Source organism: Cavia porcellus, unplaced genomic scaffold (genome assembly GCF_034190915.1).
Source record: "Cavia porcellus strain 051 isolate PalLab524CR breed Dunkin Hartley unplaced genomic scaffold, mCavPor4.1 scaffold_10, whole genome shotgun sequence".
NCBI lineage: Eukaryota > Metazoa > Chordata > Mammalia > Rodentia > Caviidae > Cavia > Cavia porcellus.
The window spans coordinates 88,702,446-88,718,593 of record NW_026947493.1 but is presented as its reverse complement, the minus strand read 5'-3'; the positions used below and the strand labels follow the sequence as shown (position 1 = coordinate 88,718,593).

The window sequence follows — 16,148 nt, the reverse complement described above, 5'->3', positions numbered from 1 at the left end:
AACGACATATACTATAGCATCAAGCATATCAAGACAGTCTGAAGCTATTCAAGAGAATGAAATTTTACAGGGTATTTAAAACCAGTTAACAGAAAAAGAACAATGGTTTCTATATTATCTCTTTGCATATAGTAAAATACAGTAAGATACCACATGTTAAAGCCAGTGGAAACAGGTGTACAACAGCTTGATGGGGCTTCAAAACAAGGTGATATTAAATCAGCACTAGCTTTTATGTTGTGTTGTTTTCTTCAGAATAGCTATTCGTACTATCACCGATACTAAAATTGAACAACCCAGGTTAAAACCATTGCAATTAATGAGTGATAACATTATATGGATTCAAACCAATAGGATTGGGAATCATGATTACCACATACTTTTATGTATTCTTATCATTTCTTACACTAGGGAAACTATTCGGTATTTATACATGTGAGCTTGATTTATTTCACTTATGAGTATGGTCTCAAGCTGCGTCCATTTATTTATAAATATCTCAATGTGATCATTCTTTATAGCTGAGTAGTACTCCATTGTATAAAAATACCACAACTTTTTTATCCATTCCTGATGGACACTTAGGTTGTTTCCAAGATCTGGTTATTACAAATTGTGCTGCTATAAACATGGGTGCACATGTATCACTGTGGTATGATGCTTTCAGTTCTTCTGGGAATATGCCTAGAAGTGGAATAGCTGGGCCAAATGGGACTTCCAGTCTCAGCTTTTTGAGAAATCTCCAGACTGACCTCCACAATGGTTGCACCAGTCTACACTCCCACCAACAGTGTAGGAGAGTTCCTTTTCCCCCCACAGCCTTTCCAGCATTTGTTCTTGGTGGTTTTCTTGATCTTGGCCATTCTTTCAAGAGTAAGATGAAATCTCAGTGTGATTTTAATTTGCATTTCACTAATGACCAGTGATGGTGAACATTTTTTCATGTATTTATTTGCCTTTTGTATTTCTTCATCTGAAAATTGTTTATTCATCTCAGATGCCCATTTTTGGATTGGGTCTTTGAATTTTGGGGGTCTGATTCTTTATATGTTTTAGACAAAAGCCCCTGTCTGAGGGACAGTTCACTAAGATCTTTTCCCAGTTTGTGGGTTTTTCTTTTCACTATGCTGGAGATTTCTTTTGACATGCAGAAACTTTTTAATAAAAGCTGATCCGAGTTATTGATTCTGGGAAGTATTTTTCATGCAGTTTGAGTCCTGTTCATGAATTCTCTACCTACCCCTATGTCTTCAAGGTTTTTACCCAATTTGTCTTCCAATAAATTTAGTGTTTCTGTTTTAATATTCAGATCTTTGATCCATTTAGATTTTAATTTAGTACATGGTGATAGACATGGGTCTAGTTTTAGTTTTTGGCAAATGGAGAGCCAGTTTTTCCAACACCCACTGTCACTTAGACCAATCTACTGATGGAGTCTGATTGCCATGTCCAGTGCAGCTCTCAAAATTCCATAGGAGGAGGATGGTGGATGATAAAAAAATGAGGACGAGAGTCACAATGAAGAAAGCTGAGGTCAGGTGATGCCTCCTGATGGGAGAAAAAGAACCGCCAAACAACTGAAGTGCATTTATTTGTACCCTCAGCAGGTTGTAACTCCTTTGCCTAAACTTTGTTGCCTGGCTCATCCCAGATGCCTCACATCAGGGCTGAAGCAGCTGTTCACAAGGCTTGCCGTGGGTGCTCTGTGTTGTCAAGGCTGGCCTTGCTCCAGCTTAGCATGTGTGATCGATCTGCAGCGTCAGCCACTCCACACACTTCCCGGTTTTCTGTTTTGTAGTTGTGAGTGAGGTGATCTGTTGGAGTTGGTGGAGCTATGCTTGCAGGACCTTGCAAAAGACCTTCAGTTTCTGGAACACTTTCTATTCTGAGTGAACGTACTCAAGCTAAAGATTCCCAATCCAAGGATTTCAGGTCCCTGCATTCAGCAGTTTAGCCCTATACAGCCCATTAATCATAACAGTAGTCAGTCATTAACTCATCACAATAGTAACTGGATATTGTCCAAAGGTGTTAGTGATTCCAGTTTCTATTATTCTTGCATATTGCTGTGGCCTTGTTTTATGTATCTTGTGATTGTACTTTTCTGCTGGATGTTTAAGACCAAGTTAAAGTGAGACCTTTATTAATTAAACATTTGCTTGCTATCTATCAAGTTCAGGTAAGTCTCCTCAAAATTTACCTTGGAACTGAATATAGCACCTCTCACTTTGGTCAGTGTCAGCCATCTGGATGAGTCACAACCATTGCTTGACCAAGTTGTTTTCAATGAAAGCCTGGGAAAATTTTCTCTCCTGGTGACTCTTCTTAGGCACTCTGTATATGATTGATCTCCTTGCTCTGTGGTCCAACAATCTTGGTCAGAAGGTTAGGGACTCACTAAGATACAAAATGTCACTGCAGAGGTTCTCTTATGTCCCAGCTCTTCAGTGACTTGAAAAGCCTGAGCCAATATATTAGCTGCCTTGCCCCATCTACCTTTTTAGTTTTTGGTCTCCAAGCCTCAGCTGTTGAGCATCAATAAGAGGTTAATGACATTACATTGTAATAGCAAATGATCTTAATATTATAATTTTATCTGAGTATTAAATACCTTGTACAACAGCATCTTTAAATCAGAAAACCTTATTTTTTATTTCTAGAAAATTTAACCTTTTGATGATGACCGGCATAAATATTTCACAATAATATATTTTGAAATACATTTATTGGGGTGTCTGAATAATATATATATGAAGAAGATCTGGTTAATTATTTCCAGGCAGCTGCTTCCTTAGTCATCAATTGGAGACCTGTTTAGTAGTTTCTTCTCACCCTAAGAGGTTGTTAATTATTTTTTTCAAAATTGACGACTTTGAAAACTTGATCATAATTTTCAACATATTATTTCTGAACAAAAAGAGACTCTCAAATTATTGTGTACAGACAGCAAAACGCATTACATTTATAAAACCAATTTTAAGACTTTTGATCAACTGGTAACTGGTGGAAGCCTGTCTATAATTTTGGTTATATTTATCTGTAAACCAAATTAAATTACAGATAAATGCAAAAAGAGAAAAAATTTGTTGAGTTCAAATAAAATAGCTGTTTACAGATTAGAGAGAGAGATAAACAAAAACATAATACAACTTGCTAATAAAATGAGACTGCACTCAAATATATTTTTAGCCAAACTGAATTATAATTCTTTCAAATTTTTTTCAGTTTGTAATTATAAAAAGACTACAAAAAATTTTATAGGTCATTCAGTAAAGATCTCATAATAATTAGGGTGGAATAAAAACTTTATAACTAATATGTTTTTTGTGTTTTATTTTGTCTTAATACTGGCAACTTTTGTGTCCCTTTCTTTCATGTAGTTTCCAGCTCAGGAATCTCCACACGCTCTGTCACCTGCTCAGAACTTTTTGTCTTCTACAACATTCCTGGGAACCCTTTGTAAGACTTACTTTAATTTGGATTAATGTTACCGCTTGTGAAGACCCGTTTTTCTTTTTTTCTAATGGCACTTGTGAAATCTTTTGGTAAGGCACCACAGTAAAGATATATGTAAAGAAATTAAAAATATTTAGACCAATCAGAAACTATTATCAATTTAGATAGAAGTGCATTCCTGATTTTAATCACTATTGATTTTACTGGCTGTGCTCTTGTGGTCACTAAAAAATATACATGATTTAAGTCTGATTGAGTCTTTTGTCTAGAATAGGCTAGCACTGAATTGTTATAGAATTTGATTTTTATATCTTTATTAGGTATTTAAATAATTTGAAAGGTAATTTTACCCGTAAGAGCTGGTGCCTTTCCTTTGGCTCCCCACCCAGGCTGCAATTGCCCCTTGACTCCATGCGTGCATAGCACACTTACACCCATTTTAAAGATCTGTTTGTAACTTTTATGTGTATTTTTAAAAACAATGCAAGCAATTAAACATAGGGGAAAATCAGAGAACAAATAGCAGGAAAATAACTGACAAAAATAAGCCAATACCTATCATTATAACCATCAGTGTAAATCACTTCAATTCACTAATAAAAAGACATGGACTGGCAGGATGGATCAAGAAATAAGATCCAACAATATGCTGCATACAAAAAATACATGTAACTAAAAACAACTTCATAAAATGAAAGTCAAAGGGCTGGAAACAGTATACTATGACCAAGTGGGATTCATCCCAGGAATATGGGGATGGGTCAACATATGCAAATCAATAAATGTAATATACCATATCAATAGAAAGACAAAAGTTATAGGATTATCTCAACAGATGGCAGACAAATCTTTTGACAAAGTGCAACACTCATTCATGATTTTTAAAAAAAATACATAAAATTGAAAGGTAGTCTTTATCTCAAATCTGATAAAGTCACCTATGACAAACCAAATGTATCGTACTAATGGACAAAAGTTGAAAGCTTTCATTGTAAAATCATGAACAGGACATGGATATCCACTAACACTACTTCTGTTCAATACAGACTTGGAAACACTACGGAGAGCAGTTAGACGAGAGAGAAATAAAAGGAATAAGTATAGGAAAGGAAGAGTTAAAATTTCATTATTCACAGAAGACAAGATACTCTAAGTAGGAAACCCCAAAACCCACCAAAATACTTCTAGATTTGATAACCTGATGCAGTAGCATAGCTAGATACAAAGTCAACTCTCAAAAGTCAGTAGCATTCTTGTACACAAATGACAAACTCAGTGAAAGGGAAATTAGGGAAACTGGGCTTTTCACATTAGCATCCAAAAAGATAAAGTACTTAGGAATCAATCTAACAAAGGAAGATTATACTGAAAAAGGAGATAAAAGAGAATATCAAAATGGAAAGGTATCCCTTGCTCATGCATAGGAAAAATCAATATAGTAAAACTGGCCATACTCCCAAAATCGTTATACAGCTTTAATGACGTTCTAATTAAAATACCATTGATATACAGAATTAGAGAAAACATTTCTAAAATTTATTTGGAAATAGAAAAGACCCAGAATTGTAAAGGCACCCATATTTATAGCACCACAGTTTGTAATAGCTAAATCTTGGAAACAAGCCAAGTGCCCAGCAGCTGAGGAGTGTATAAAGAAGATGTGGTATTTTTACACAATGGAGTACTACTCAGGCATAAAGAAAGGTGAACTCTAGGCTTTTATAGGTAAATGTATGCGGCTTGAATGAACTTATGTGTGTAAACATCGCATTGTCTCATTGGTTTGAGAAAGTGAAAGAGTAAATAAGACCTAAAATGTACAATAGATGATGTGAAATGTGAGGAAATTGTTCAAAAGAGAAAGAAAACTAGGATTGGTGAAAGGGGAAAGAATGAAAGGGAAAAGGGGAAAAATGCAAGTCTTTGGAATATTGTCCCTCAGTTCATTGAAAAGCAAGGTTTGTGCTAATATCAACTGGAAAAAAATTTTTTGCCCATGCCTTGTACCCTGAGCAACTACTTTAAATATAACAACGTGCAATGTATTAACTATTGTTATTTTCTCATTACTGTTATAATGTTTAGCTCTTCTTTTTTTCCATAAAATTAAAATAAAAAGCCAATTGAACCATGGTAATTTCTGTGCTACTTGTGAATCGAGTTTGTGTCTGGCTCTTGTGTTACTCTGACTATGCCCAGTTCACTGTCAGCTGCCAATGTTGCAGACATTTGTGATGCAAAAGCAATGACCCCATGTGCACTTATAGAAAGGGTGGGCACCTGTGCACTTGGGCTGACCAAGACTCAGAAAAGTGAGCCATGTCTCTCAGGTGGCTCTGGGAGACAGGTGCAGGTCCCGGGCTCCTTGAGCCAGGGGCCCTGAGCCTGTTGTTTCCTGCTGTGACTGATACGTTTTGTCAAAGCAAGCGTTTGGGTCCTGTCCACTTCCCTTTTTCTGGTGGGACTCCAGACCGCACCAAGCTCTTTGGTTCCCCTTGGCTCACATCCACCAGCCCTGTTTCCTCCTACACCTGGGAGTCTTAGAACAGTGGTGAGAGGAGTGGACAGCCGTGGTAGCTCCCTGTTCTCACACATTTGGCTTTCATTTATCCTTTAAAAGTCTGTAGAGGTCTAGATAGACTTGGGCTGGTTTTTCCCAAGCCTTGCCTATTGAATTGGTCTCTCCCAGAACCTCTGTGGCAGTTGTGAATGACCACTTTTTATAAAAGCTTCTGTTCCTGGGAATTCAGCTCTCCTTGATAAGCCTCTGCCTGATGAACAGAAGCCTCTGCCTTGAGAACTTTTGTTTTTTTCTGTATCTGCAGCAGGAGCTACTGGTTGGGAGCTCCATAATGGATCTAAAACTGAATGGCCCAGGTTTCAAGTTGAGAAAATCTCAGGGGAAATAATTTTGCCTCTAGGATATAGCTTTTTCAGATTTTTAAAAAACTTTGTCCCAATTACCATAATGCTTGTCTGAGGAAACCCAAACTTTGTCCCAATTACCATAATGCTTGTCTGAGGATTATAATCATATTTGGTTACTTCTTGTAGCATTTTTTAAAGTCCTTTGTTTGTACATAAGTCCCTGAGCATTTTTATAAACAGCTAGAACTGTGTGGTGTGACTTTTCTTGAATCTTTCAGGCCAAACCAGTTTTGCTCTGAATGCTTCTGTGGGTGATAACTCTGACACATGAGGCCAGAACCTTATGTGGCAAACTCTGTATTAGAGTTAAAATTCATCTATGGGTTTCCCAATGTTTTTACTCCGGGATAATACACTCTTCACACAGAAAATTCACCCTTTTTATTGTGGAATGCTTTTCTTCCCTTCTGTATATGTCCCCGGTGAAATTTCTTCCTGTGAAGGTCTCCATCTTTCACACTTTGCACTCTGCGCAAGCTTACTCCTTCAGGCTAAAAATTTTTAGTCCAAGGATTTCAGGTCCTAGATCAGGTATCAGCGTGTTGGCCTAGCCCCAGTCTCCTAAACAAGTGGATGGTGAAAAGCTTAAATAAAAGAGAAGTAATGATTTCAGGGCTCCAGGAGGATCAAAACCCTTTCATATAATTCAAGATTCCCTAGGGTGTGAGACAAAGAACTTCTCTGGGAAACCCCTATTTATTTGGTTTTCAAGCAAAGGAAAGGGATACTGAGGAAAGTGTCAGAAGTGAGCAGGACCTGGGAATCCACCTCAAAGACTTCTGCAAAAGGTAAATTTTGCCAATAAAGAAAACTCTTATCTCCAAGGTTGGCTGCAGCCATCCTCTTGCCTGAGCATCTCAAGTGCTAGGGTTACAGGCTTGTGCCACCATGCTTGTTTGCCCAGGGTATTGTTGTGTCACCAGTCTCACATTTAGGACACAAAATGTTTACATTTATTGAAGTTATTCGGTTTCTGTACTTGGCATAAAATTATTCTGCTTATTTCCCCTTCCTTTCCTGGACCTTTCCCATTAGTAGACGATCTATCTCCTTGTTCCCTTCAGTCCATCCTTTATTATGCTCTGCACAGTAACTCCCCGACTTATGAACAGATTCTATTGGAAGAAAACGTTGATAAGTCAAATCCATCTGTAAGATTGACAAAGAGAGTCTTGTCCACTTTGCTACAAATATTCAATGTATGTTGCTTTGTACTTTCTCACAGTCCCGTCTACATCACCATTGCTTTTCCTCTTGCTTCTGAATATGCTGAGAGCTGTTCTCTTTTCATACAGTGAGCATTGATTGCACTGAAATTCCTCCCAGGACTGTTTCCAGGTGGCCCAAAATTTACAGACTTGTGTCTGTGTTCCCATTCATTTCCAGGAATGTTTGTTTTTCTACCTTGATTTCTTATATAACCCAGTGGTTCTTTAGGAGTATGTGATTACTCTCCAAATGCCTTTTCTGTAATTTCTTCTGTCATTGATTTCTATTTCCACTCTACAGTGTTCTGATACTATACAAGGGATGATTTTGATTCTTTTATTCATTTGAGCAGCCTTTGTGGACTAGCGTGTTCTATTTTGGAAAAAGTATCATGCACTGCAGAAAAGAATGTCTATTCTTCAGTGGGATGCAACGCTCTGTAAATATCTATTAAGTCCATATGCCAGGGTGGTGTTTGTCAGTTAAATTTCTGTATGATTGTGTATTAATTGATCTTTTATGTTCAGCAGTATGTTTTATGAAGCTACATGCTCCAGTACTCAAAGCATATTTATAAACACTATTTTTCTTGTTAGATTGTTCTCCTAACTAGTTTATAGTAACCTTTGTCTCTTGTAATTAGATGTACGTTCAAGTTTACATTGTCTGATATTTAACTTGCTATCCCTGCTTGTTTTGGGGGACCTTGTGCATGAAAAGTTTTTTACCTTTTATTTTTAGACTATGCATAGTGTTTTCTGTTAGAGTTTTTGAATGCAACATACTACTGGATTCTGTGTTATGGGTGCAATCTGCCAATCTATGTCTTTTAATTGGAGAACTTAGGCCATCAATATTGAGAAATATTGCTGAGATGTGTTGTTTAATTACTATCACGGTATTCTTACTCTGTCAGTAACTTCTTAGCTTTCCTTTTCTGTCATATTGGTTGTTTTTTAATAATTGGCGTTCCTTGTTTTCATTTATTCTGGATTTTTAGCTTTGCAGACACTAATCATTTAACAACAAAGTTCTGGTCCTGTGAGTAGTTCATTAAATGAATTCATCACTAAATGTGGGATTGTTTAGTGTGTGTACATGACAACTTTCAAAGCCAAGAAGTGGTGAGAGGGGATTTCAACTTGATGACTGGTTTTATTTGCATAACTCTTGTTTGCATTACTATAGTATACAGCAGAACATAAAACACTATACAGAAAAAGGACATTGAGATGCTATCAATCTGTACAAAAGTATACAAAAAGAAGATGGACCATATGGCTGAGTGGTAGTTCATAAGTCAGAAACAGTGTAAAGTCAGTTATAAGTCCAAAGAATCATTAAATCAGGTAGCTCATTAAACAAGCAATATCTGTATTAGTTTCCAGTGTTTCTGCCTAAAATATTCCTGAGTACTTTTTGCAGTCATTCACATATCTCATGAGCTAGTCTTCTTCATGAAATGTCCATATTTTCCACCTGTTTTGAAAGAGAGCTTTGCTGGGTAAATTAAGTTATATTGGAAGTTACTCACCATCAGCACATGCCATACATCATTTCAAGCCCCTCTCTTTGAGGTTTATGGTAAGAATTTTTTTTATTCTAATTGGTTTGCCTTTATAGGTGAATTTTTTTTCTTTTTCTCTGCTCCAAATTTTTATTGTGGTATATAGCTGTCTAGCAGTACAAAAAGGATATGCCTTGGTGAATTTTTTTTATAGTTCTTTAGTTATTTCTACCCTCATTTCTATTTTAACACTTTTCTCCTATATGAATATTTTTCTTTTTGGTACTGGGCATTGAAAAATATTTTTCTACTATAGTTTTTTAAAACACATTAATAATTCTATCTTGGTTATAGTTTTTCCATAACTGCAGAGAGTCTTATGCTGCTCTTTTAGTGTTTTCTAGTTCCTGCTGGATGGTTTTCTCTTCCTTTTTTTAGGTCTCTTTGAGTACTTCTGCAAAATTTACCATTTCTCCTCCATTTTAGACTCAATGGTCAGTCCTGCCTGAGGCTCTCCCTAGGCTGAGCGTATAGGCCATGATGTGTGCTGGAGGTTGAGGAGAGATACTCAGTCTCATCACCCTCCCTGGGCTGGGTACATTACCCTAGCTGGGGCTGGATGCAGGGCATTCAGTTGCTTTTTCCATCCCCACATTTCCCTTTTTACTGCACCCTAGAAATTTTTATATCTTTTTAACTGGTAAGTATCTCATGGCAGTGAGCTATAAAATAATACTTCTTCACTAATCTAATTTCTTAGACTCTCTCCAATGAATAATGTGATTTTTTTATTAATATTTTAAATTGCCATTCATAAATTTTCATTGCTTTAAATTACCATTCACAAATTTTGCTTTGTGTTTAATTATAGTTTTGTCTATGAAACTAGTATGAAAATACAGTCAGAGGAGGAAAGGATATACTTTTGATCCTCTTTCAGGGAAAGTCATTAGATGTTCATCTACCCCTCAGATGTTCATTTTATCCCTCATTTGATTAAGTAGGCTCCTTCCCTAAAACATGCTTTATAGACATTGTAGAAATGAAACTTGCTAAATTGCAAGAGAGCCAGTCAGTATTCTCATTCTGCTATTTCTGTAGCAGTAACTTCCCATCTAGCATAAAATTCATGTGTGACAAATGCAGTAGATAAAAACTAAGTGTTTGATGTCCAAGACATGAAGTAACCATTTATGGGAAACTGTGTCATTTGAACTTATCAGTGGATTCGATATCTGTGTTATGAGACTCACTCTTCTTCCTGGAAATATATCTCTGATGATTTAGATGAAAGTGACCTTTGAAGATGTGACTGTGAATTTTACTGTGGAGGAGTGGATTTTATTGGATCCATCTCAGAAGAAGCTCTACAGAGATGTGATGTGGGAAAACTTTAGGAATGTGACTGCTATAGGTAATGAAGATACCATTTCTCATTTACACAGTCAGAGAGCATGGGTTATTGCTCATCAGTGCAGTTTATTTATTTGGAATATGGAAATATTTTCAAGAATACCCTGGTCATTGTCACATTAGATCATGAATCTAAATATAAGCTAATAATTTCTATCTAATGTAGTAACTCATCATTACATTTCTTTTTCTACACTTCAGAAAGAAACTGGGATGACCAGCAAATTGAAGATGAGCACAAAAATTACAGGAAAATTCTAAGGTAATGTGCACTGACAAGCATGTCCCTCAAAAGTCAAAAATATGAAAACCAAGCAGACTGTACAAATAAGGCCATATTCAAAAAATTACATGGTGAGACAGTCATGGTAGCATATGTCTTTAATCCCAGCACTGGGGCATCTGATGCAGGAGGACTGCCAGGAGTTGAAGACAAGTCTGAGCTATTTAATGAGTCTGAGGCTGACTTGGGCTATGTAAAGAGAATTTGTATCAAAAATGTTTGTTTTTATAAAAAGAAGCCATGTTCAAAATTCTTTAATGCCATAAAATTTCTCAAAAGATACATACATGTTTAGTATCTAGAATGTGACAGTAAAACACTTAAAGAATCTCAATATCTGAAATGTAGTTAATATGAACATTATGTCGTAAAAGGGATTATGTAAAGCATAATAATTAATAAATTACTTTTGATGCACAAGATCATAAATTTATTGCATGAAATTCTAGGCATTAGATACATATAAAAAATTATATTTAGTTGAGAGCCAAGTGCAAGATCTCTGTTTACATAGATATACAAATCCCATTTCATTGTGCTATACATTTACCATCTGTATTCTTCCAAAATTAAAGTAATCATATTATACTGATACGTGCATTTCCTTGTTTTAGTACTCAAATTTATAAAACTGAAACTCTGGAAACATCCTAGATGTCCAGTTACAGAGGAATAGAAAAGAAAAAATGGGATAGCTTGTGCAGGACTGAGCATACTGGGAATCTGAACCACATTCATGCTCAGCCTTGGTCAACTTTATAATTAATAAGATTCAGTAGAAGAAGATAATTGGGAGTGTAGCTCAGTGATAAGCTTCTGTGTTCAGTCTCCAGCACTGTAAACCTGGTGTAATGTACACTCGGTGGAATTGTACTCAGCCATAAAAGGGGTGAAATGATGTCATTTGCCAAAAAATGGATTGACCTGGAGACCATGTTACATTAAATAAGATGAAAATAAAAAGGTCAATATTATATGCTGTATTTTGTACAAAAAATGCAAGATACGAGATTTAAAAAAATAGAGGAAACATGGTAGAAAAAAGAAGCAGACATTTTAGAGAGAGGAAATAGGGAGGGGAAGAGTCATGAAGAGAAAGATATGAAAAATAATTAGCATATGGTAGATACATACACCAATTGTTCCAAGTGAAATAAGGCATTATGCATTTCAAGCATATCACTTCCAACTCCCCCAAATGACTTCTGTTTTGGAAAACACTGTTTCCAAGCCATCATCTAGAGTTTATTGTAAATTGATGATTAAATATGGGTAGGAGGCATCAAATCAGGTCTCCTTTTAGTAAACCATTAATACAAAAATACTTTTAAATGGGACTGATGGGGTTTTTTTCTTTGACAGAAATGCAGTTGTAGATAAATGCTGTAAATATAAATTATGGTATCAGCATGAAGCAATGCATGTTAGGACTCCTGATATAAATGTGCACACAAAACTCCTTGGTACAAGACCAGATGAAAGCCTTGAATGTGGAAAGCCTGTGTTTCGTTCCTCATCACCAACCAAGCCCATCATACATAACACTGGACTCAAATCATACGAAGTCCATGGATTTGAACAGAAGCTCTCTAATTGTAACAGACATGGGAATACCTCCGCTGGCTTACAGTCCATTCAGAAACTTGCAAAGACAAATCCTGAAGAAAAACCCTATGGATACAAGCAATGTGGAAAATCCTTCTCTGATTACAGTGAAGAAAATAATTCTGAAGAGAAATCCTTTGCATATAACCAAGAGGCTAGAGCCTTCAGTGCACCCAACTATTTTCAAATCCAGACAGGAAATCATAATAGGGTGAGCACTTCTATACATGTACAATGTGGCAAAGGTTTGAATTCTTACCATGATGTTCAGAACCATGAAAGAACTCACACTGAATCCAAATCTGATGTACATCAACACCATTGGAAATCCTTAAATAATAGCACATCATTAGGCAATCATAAAATAACTCATACTGGGGGACAGCCCTATGTGTGTAATCATTGTGGGAAAGGTTTCAGCACACAGAAGTATTGTCAAAGTCATGAACAAACTCACAGTGGGGAGAAATCTTACATATGCAAGCACTGTGGGAAAGCTTTCAACAAACAGAGGCTTTGTCAAAGACATGAGCAAACTCACCTCGGGAAGAAATACTACACTTGTAAGCAATGTGGGAAAGCTTTTGGCACAAAGAGTCATTGTCAGAGACATGAACTGACTCACAGTGGGGAGAAACCTTATGTATGTAAGCAATGTAAGAAAGCTTTCAGCACATATAGTTCTTGTCAAAGACATGAAAGGACCCACACCGGGGAGAAACCCTATGTATGTGACCAGTGTGGGAAGGCTTTTGGCACACACAGCGTGTATAAAATACATGAACTAACTCATGGTGGAGAGAAACCCTATGTATGTAACCAATGTGGAAAAGCTTTCAGCACATGCAGTGTATACAAAATACATGAAAGAATTCACACTGGTGAGAAACCCTATGTATGTACACAATGTGGAAAAGCTTTCAGCAGGCAAAGTCAATGTAAAATACATGAAAGAGTTCACAGTGGGGAGAAACCCTATGTATGCAAGCAATGTGGGAAAGCTTTCACCACCCACAGATGTTGTCAAGAACATAAAAGGACTCATACTGGGGAGAAACCTTATGCATGTAAGCAATGTGGGAAAGCTTTTAACAAACATGGTTCTTACCAAAGACATGAAAGGATCCACACTGGGCAAAAACCCTATGTATGTAGCCAATGTGGAAAAGCTTTCAGCACACGCAGTGTATATAAAATACATGAAAGGTCTCACACTGGGGAGAAACCCTATATATGTAGCCAGTGTGGTAAAGCTTTCAGTAGGCATAGTCAATGTAAAATACATGAAAGAATTCATACTGGAGAGAAGCCTTATATATGTAAGCAATGTGGGAAAGGTTTCACTACCTATGGTAATTGTCAAAAACATGAAAGGACTCACACTTGGGAGAAACCTTACACGTGTAAGCAATGTGGGAAAGCTTTCAGCACACATAGTTATTGTCAAAGACATGAACAAACTCATACTGGAGGGAAACCCTATGTATGTAAGCAATGTGGGAAAGCTTTCATTACACATAGTCATTGTCAGAGACATGAACTAACTCACAGTGGGGAGAAACCCTATGCATGCTCACATTGTAGGAAAGCTTTCAGCACACTTAGTTCTTGTCAAACACATGAAAGGATCCACACTGGGGAGAAACCCTATTTGTGTAAGCAATGTGGAAAAGCTTTTGGCACACAAAGTGTATATAAAATACATGAGAGGACTCACACTGGGGAGAAGCCCTATGTATGTAAGCAATGTGGTAAAGCTTTCAGCAGGCATAATCAATGTAAAATACATGAGAGAATTCACACTGGAGAGAAGCCCTATGTCTGTAAACATTGTGGGAAGGCTTTCACCACACACAGATATTGTCAAGAACATGAAAGGACTCATACTGGGGAGAAACCCTACACATGTAAGCAATGTGGGAAAACTTTCAGCACATACAGTTATTGTCGAAGACATGAAAGAACTCACACTGGGGAGAAGCCTTACTCATGCAAAAAATGTGGGAAAGCTTTTACCAGACACAATCATTGTCAGAGACATGAAAGGAATCACAGTGTAGAAACCTTGTATATGTAAGCAATATGAAAAAACCTTCAGTAATTCTAACAATCATCATAGACAGTAAAATATTCTAAGGTTAGAAATGAACTCTGAATATATAACTGAATATATATCACTTGCACTAATACAAAAGCAGAGTGCAAAAAAGCCTTTCTTTGTGTGTAATATTAAAAATCTTTCAGCACACAGATATTACATACCTGAGAGAACTGAAACTTGAACAATGTGGAGAATGTTTTTTTTTCATGAAAATTTATGAGAGGGCAGCTGTATGTATGTAATAAATATTGGATAATTCATTTTTCTACTTTCCTTGAAAATCACCAGAAAATCTCCACTGAAAAGAAAACCTAATAATGTGTGAAAACTTTTTATGATTGTCATGAGAAAAAAATGCACAAGCTGAAAATGAGATTTAAGAGAAAGCTAGGGATCAATGACAGAGACACAAGAGTGATATATTAGGAACGAGATATACTGTTTCAAAGCACACATTCAGAGACAGACTTGTTCCAGTATTTTAATGGATTGATGTACTGATGAGGTTGGAAAGTGCATAATGTTATGTTCAATACAATGCCCTTTGCATTCAAGTCTTCAGTACATGGTCTTCAATGAGCATTTTACATGCAAACAATTGACTTAGATTGGGGAAGCTAAGTTTATTCATATAATGAAATGTTACTGAGTCTTAAAAACTTTTGTTTGTGACAATATAAATTAACCAAGAGGTCATTATATGAAGTGTGCATATAATGGTAATATATAGGTAATTAAACTTTATATTTGTTTTTTTCTACAGTTGACAACTTAGAGAAGCAGAGAGTTTAGTGATGGTTGCCATATGTGTTAATGGGAAAGTTGAGAGATGTTAATGAGAAAACTGTTTTGTAGAATACTAAGTAACATAGGCCCTATGGTGATTACAGTAATTGATAAAGTAGCATTACAGTTTGCTAGCAATTGTCTTTTAGTATTTTCTCCATACACCCAAAAGGTAAATATCTGAAGTGATGTAAATGCTACTAATGAAGAATGTGATCATTTCACAATATAAACAATAACACACTGCAGATACACTGTCAATATGTTTTTGTTATTTTCTGTTTAATGAAATGAAAATAATTAAATTTCAGAAAAACAATTCGACTGGTTTCATGATGTGTCCAAAGAAATTTCCTTTCTTTGATTTTTATAAATGCGATTTAGTTTGTAATGTACTTTTTCTAAAAATATTCAGTATTGGTTGGTCCAAAAGTTGTGGTATGTTAAGCTAAAAGTATTATATATTTTAGGTAAAGTAACACTTAATTTGTTAAAAGTGTAAAATAGTTGTTTGAGCATATACTTTTGAAAATACTGGCATTATCATTAGTTCATCTGATTTTGACAAAGTTATTATATACATGTTCAGAACACTCAACATTTTAAAAGTACTTAAGCTTGTTTTTCTGATTTAATAATTCACTTAACAATATGTTTTTAATATATATCCATTTTCCTACCAATGTCTTGAATTTATCCTTATTTATAGCCATATCATGTTCCATTATGTACAGATACCATATTTTCTTCCTGCATCTGGTAAGGTGATAGAGGAGAACATGGAGAGAGAGTTTTGTGGCAAATGAGATGGGATCAGGGAGCCAAGAATGGGAAGAAGAGAATGTAGAGGTATTTGATGT

At 36.0% G+C, this 16,148-nt stretch overlaps 1 protein-coding gene across 2 annotated transcripts in view; it reads left to right on the top strand.

The window, feature by feature from the left end:
* LOC100712982 (zinc finger protein 431-like) overlaps window positions 1–15,612 on the top strand; it is a 35,532-nt gene extending 19,920 nt beyond the window's left edge. The window contains exons 2-4 of one of the 2 annotated variants that reach the window (XM_023561729.2): window positions 10,388–10,514; window positions 10,715–10,775; window positions 12,159–15,612. In XM_023561729.2, the coding sequence (XP_023417497.2) occupies window positions 10,388–10,514; window positions 10,715–10,775; window positions 12,159–14,478 (2,508 nt within the window). In that variant the 3' untranslated portion in view covers window positions 14,479–15,612. The remainder of the gene's footprint in view (window positions 1–10,387; window positions 10,515–10,714; window positions 10,776–12,158) is intronic. The other variant, XM_063257785.1, reaches the window with a different exon arrangement.
* Window positions 15,613–16,148: the final 536 nt, after the last annotated feature.